The 5,263-nt window shown below is 49.1% G+C and overlaps 1 protein-coding gene across 4 annotated transcripts in view; it reads left to right on the top strand.

The window, feature by feature from the left end:
• Positions 1-6: 6 nt before the first annotated feature.
• Srgap2 (SLIT-ROBO Rho GTPase activating protein 2) overlaps positions 7-5,263 on the top strand; it is a 225,780-nt gene continuing 220,523 nt past the window's right edge. For all 4 annotated transcript variants that reach the window (XM_010613090.1, XM_010613092.1, XM_010613091.1 and 1 more), the window contains exon 1: positions 7-232. In XM_010613090.1, coding sequence (XP_010611392.1) covers positions 166-232 — 67 coding nt within the window. In that variant the 5' untranslated portion in view covers positions 7-165. The remainder of the gene's footprint in view (positions 233-5,263) is intronic.

A 5,263-nucleotide genomic window follows, 5' to 3' on the forward strand; every position in this document is an offset into this window, starting at 1 on the left:
CCGCCAGCCCAGCCCGCAGCCCGCGCTCCCCGGAGCGCTGGAGACCACCGCGGGGGCCCCCTTTGCCCTTGGGAGAAGCGGTCTTGGAGGTATTGATTTCGGTGGTCGGATTTTTCCCCTGGATCTATCAATTCACAATTCGAATTTAGAAGAAAAAAGGAAAACATGACGTCTCCAGCCAAATTCAAAAAGGATAAGGAGATCATAGCAGAATATGATACTCAGGTCAAAGGTAAGGGCTTTGAAAAACAGTATAATGCATACGCTGTGTGGACGGGTGAGGCGTGTGTTTCCATCCTGATGTGTAGGCTGTTCATTTCTTCGGGCGGAGCAGGTGGGCGCCGGTGGACCCCGGAGGTGGTTTCATGGGGAGGATCCGAGCCTCCGAAGGCTGGGCAGTGGCAGGGGCTACAGGCACCGGGAAGGGAAGGAATTTTTGGAGCTGGCTTTAGGAGTGTGTACGGGGCTGGCCATTTTGGCAGTCCTTCCCCCAGGTCGAACAGGGGAGGGGGAGGGGCAGGAGGCTCTGAAAAAGGGCAGCAGTTGGCCTCTGTGCATTTGAGTCAGGAGTCCTCGAAGGACAACTGGAATCTGACAGGTGTTTGGACATTGATTTTGGAGGTTGAATAGGCTCAACAGAAAGGCAACCTTGAGAAGGTGTACCAACCATTTGGACGGTTTGTTCTGATGCGCTGTATTAAGGTGTGAGATTCGGTGTGGCACTGGCCCCTGAAAGTCCCTAGCCATCTTGGGTGCACCTTGTACCTGCCCGTCCCCGGTCACGCTGCACGTATGGGTAGAGATCAGAGAATGGCACAATAAGGCCACCCATACCCAGCCTCCGCCCTCACCTCAATTGGAATAGAGTTGGGATGTTAGGGTTTCAGGGTGGTGCTGATTTTGGAAAATGGGAAGACATAATTGTTTAACTCTTCTGTGCTGTCACCCTCTGCTCCAGAATGTGTGCATTCAGAACCCGGTTTCCATTTTCTGCAAAAATGTGAAGGGTGAAGCAAAATGTAGACATGGAGAAAGTAAGTGCGTTGTCTCCTCATCTGGTCTGCTGGCTGACTCAGCTGGTCAATCAGAGCCCAAACCCAAACAGCCTTTTCTTAACCCCTTCCACCGGGTTTGTGCCTGTGAAAGAGCCCTGGCACTGTCTCTTCCTGACCAGTCACTGGGAAAGCCATGTGGCTCCAGCGCATTGAGACCTTAGCTGGGGAGGGTTATACCACATGGTTAGAGCTCAGGGTTTCCTTTGTTTCAGAGTACAGAGGGAGGGGCCCCTCCTTCCTTCCCTGCACCAGTGCTGGAGAGATCTTTTTCCATTATAGAGGATTTGGGAAAGGACCATGTCTCCCCTTCATGATCGCCTAGGGTAGGAGTAGGGGTGGAGTGCAGAAGGGGGCAGCTCCCTTATCTCTCAGCAGGTTGGAAGGTAGTTTGAAGTACGGCTGTGCTTGCAGGTCTTTTCTGTGTCATCAGTTTGGTCAGTGCTGGAGGTGCACTAAGGGACCTTCCTCTCCCTTGCCTGCAGATGTCGGTAGGCTGGTCAGAGATGGGGGAGTCGATGATCGATAGCTTAGTTGTGTGGCTGTGAGTTATGATTGAGATCTTGGCCTCTTGTTACTGTTCCTAATCCCAGCCTGTTTCTGTAAACAATAGGCCATTGGCCTCTCTGTGTCCTGTCCAGATGTGCTGCATTCTGCCTGGGAATTCCCCCCTGCAGTTTTACCCGGATAGGGCATTTAAAAAATATATGTATCTTATTTGTAACTGTTGCCATCGGGAGTGTTAATAACTTGGGCTTTTCCAGATTTTCCACAAGCTCACTATTTCACTTAAGATGCAAAGTGATTTTACAGGTTTATTTTTTTGGACGATTCAGGGCTGACAGGTGTTAATAGAATCTGTCGATTTTTATTTTTATTGGTAAAGGATTTGTCACGAGTGTCTCAAAATTAAACAGTGTACACTTCATGTACAGGCAGTGCTCATTGAAATGATGTAATGCAGCCAGCTACTTGGGGTTTCTCTTCAACACTGCCACAAGCAGGAGACTGTTGGGCTTTGCTTTTGTATCTTTCCTGGTCGCTCTTCAGGGTTATAGAGTTTTATAGGTGACAGAGGACAGTGTCTTTCTCACAGCAGTACCCCCCGTGACAGGGTATGGAACGGATTCGAATGGTTTGGCCCCTCACTTTGCAGCTGATGGGGGGGGGTGCAGAGACCCGAAGAGGCTTGCCCAAGGTCACACAGCGAGGTGGGAGCAGATCTGAAACCAGGAGCGGTTTTAGGCACTCCCAATTCTCTCTTTTAGTATGAAACTTACCTGATCAGGGTAGAAAACAAAGGAAAACTTACTAAGAAGCCCACTCTGTCCTTGAAGAATAGTAGTGATACTGTTACTGCTTTACATTCTGTGTGCTCCTGTTCCCTCCTGTCCCAAGTGCTGTATGTGAATGACCTGCTTTATCCACGCGGGGAAACTAAGGCTGAGAAAGGGTGCAGAGCCCCTCTGAGGTCACACAGCCAGATCGCACAGGTTGACTTCATTCCTTTATTCAGCAGATGTTTATTGAATGTGAAGACTATGGAATCCTCACCCTCAGGAAGCTTAGCTCTCCAGCCTGCACATTCTATGGGCGGGTGCAAGACCGGGACACAGAGGGCACGGGTTCGAGGTTGGCTGTGCCTCTAGTTAACTAGAAGCCCTGAGTCAAAATTATGAATTTTAGCTTTTTCTTTTTATGTGTTCTGTGGGCCTCTCAGTGCTGCCAGCCTTATTTCTTTTATAGATACCAGGATAAGAAAAGAAAATTGCTGTAACAGCGAGGCAGTTTGGATTGGTGGTCATCAGTGCAAGTGTTAGAGAGTTCAGGTTGAAATCTGTTTTGTCTCACGCTTAGTTTCTTAATGTGAACTGTGGGCAAAAGAAGGTGGTCATAAGCACTCAGCGAGACTCAGTAAATCATGCCGTGCAGCACTGGGCTCCAGTGCTGTGGTCCACCCTCTGTAGACCTTACGGCACCTTCTTGGGCTGACCAGCAAGGCCGCAGTGCTTTCTGTCTCCAAAGCCCTAGAGGCTAAATGACAGGAATGAAACTTGAGTTCTAGTTCAAGTCCGTCCAGTAATAGCAAAGGGTATTGTAAGATGAGCAGGTGAACCGTCCATGCACTGGCACTGCTGTCTTGTGTGTGTCTGCCAGGAGTCCCGGGTCTGCCTTTCAGCCAGCACGGTGTGAATCAAGTGATCTCTCAGTGGACTTCGCAGAACTCTCTCAGGCCTGTGGTTTTGCCTTCCTCCCTGTAAGCCACCTGCTTGCATTGCTCTGAAGAGCTTCTGAGACTGCAGCCCCAGCTCGACCCCAGTGTGGTTTTATGAGGGGTGTGTGCCTCCTTAGGCAGCCTGACTTGTAGCTGCTTTTTGAAAAACCATCATTGTGTCTGGTTTGTGGGTGTTCAGATTCCTTTGAAAGTTCATGCCTTTCAGTATCGGACTCAAAAGCACTAATATTCTTACTTAACCTTCCTACATAATCTTTTTCAGTTTACAAAATGTATATATTAATCTCTGGAAATCCCTTTTCTTTTTTTGAGGCAGTGACTTGCTATGTAGTTCAGGCTAGCTTTGAACTTGCAGCAGTCCTGCCTCAGTTTCCCCAGTGCTGGGACCACAGGCATGAACCACCATGCCAAGCTACTCTGGAAATTTTTGCCAACCCTGTCAAGTCCTAACCTTGAGTAGTGAAAGGTAGTGAGGCGGGGGACATGGTACCAAAGATAACTGGCTGCGTGGTATCTGGGTGAATTCACATTGCTGCCTACAACCCTGGCCGTTGTCCTTCCTTGCTCAAGGCCTGTTTCTTTTATCCTCTCCATACCTTAAATGTTTATGGTCCTCCAGAAAGCCTGAGGTTGACAATTAATGCAAATATTCCAGGAGGAATGGTTTCAAACAAGGTACTGTGTACTGACTAAGCAGTCAGATTCTCTTTCTTGAGAACAGTAGGAGTCTCCTCTCCCCTTCTCTCTCCCTGTCTCTCTGTCATGTCCTAGGAGAACAGTGTGTGTGCATCACAGAGCTGAGAAGTGGATTTTTGTAATTTCCATCTGGAGCATTTTAGTAGAAAAAGCGCAGGCCTTTGCCTGAACAGTTTAACCCTTTCAGAACCCTTTGGGAGCTGGAGATGAAATTTCAGAGTCCTGCCATCGTGGGGCACAGGCTCTTGGGAGTGCTGATTGCTGGTATTTAAACAAGCGTGCTCCCCAGGGAGGACTGAGCAGCTCCCCACTTAGCCAGCACAGGTCTTCTCCTGGAGCGGCTTCCCTTCCAGCCCCACCCCCACTCCCAAGGGAGCTTTAAATATAATCAGTTTGTGCAAAGCTGCAGTAGAGCATCTTGGAATCCCCGACAGTAGCTATCATCTTCCTGTGAGATGATGGAGGGCTCCTCTTCCTTTGCTCAGGGAACGAACCTGGCCACTGTGCAGCCTGGCGATCTGGAAGAATGACGCTCTTGGGGAAAATCAGACATCGTGTATCTCCGAGACGCAAGACCCTTTGGAGGGAAAGGAGAGGCTGGGAGCCGGCAGGCTGTGTGCTGCATAGAGCAGTGCTTGTCTGAAGCTGCTCCCTGTGGTCTCTCTCTGAGAAATGTCAGGCCTTCTTCTGGGGAGTAGAAGCAGCAGATTCCTGTGCTGAAGAACCCATCCTGCAGCACCGCGCAGACAGTGCAGACGAGCCCTGAGGGTTTCTCCTCTTCCCTTTTACCTGCAGCCTCCCTCAGAACCTGCCTCAAGCTCCCATTTCCCCTCCAGATGAGCGGTGATGTCCAGTGGGCCCTGTAGTCTTCCCTTCTGAAAGAAAGTTTTCTTCAAGGGAATTGCACTTAGCACCTGTGAACCCTGGGCCTCCGATGGCCACACTAGGGGAAAAGCCAGGGCTGTGTAGGTTTCCACTAGTGATACAAGGCAAGTGGACAGTTATCTTCTGGAAAAATTACTTTGGAAATGGTTTGATTTAAAAATAAACAATGTAAAGATGGGCGTGGCACATGCCTGTAACCCGCACCTGTAGGCTGAGGCAGGAGGAAGATCACAAGTTCGAGGCCAGACTGAACCACATACTGAGACCTTGTCTCAAAAAAACAAAAAGCAACAAAAAGGAGCGAGAGCTCTTAAAAATGTTTGTAAAAGTTATAAACACCTTTGATGATGACAACGTGGGAACTCCCTTCTTTTTTTTTTTTTTTTTTTTTTTT

The sequence above is a fragment of the Fukomys damarensis genome, unplaced genomic scaffold (genome assembly GCF_012274545.1).
Source record: "Fukomys damarensis isolate Sample0158 unplaced genomic scaffold, DMR_v1.0_HiC HiC_scaffold_11, whole genome shotgun sequence".
Classification (NCBI taxonomy): domain Eukaryota; kingdom Metazoa; phylum Chordata; class Mammalia; order Rodentia; family Bathyergidae; genus Fukomys; species Fukomys damarensis.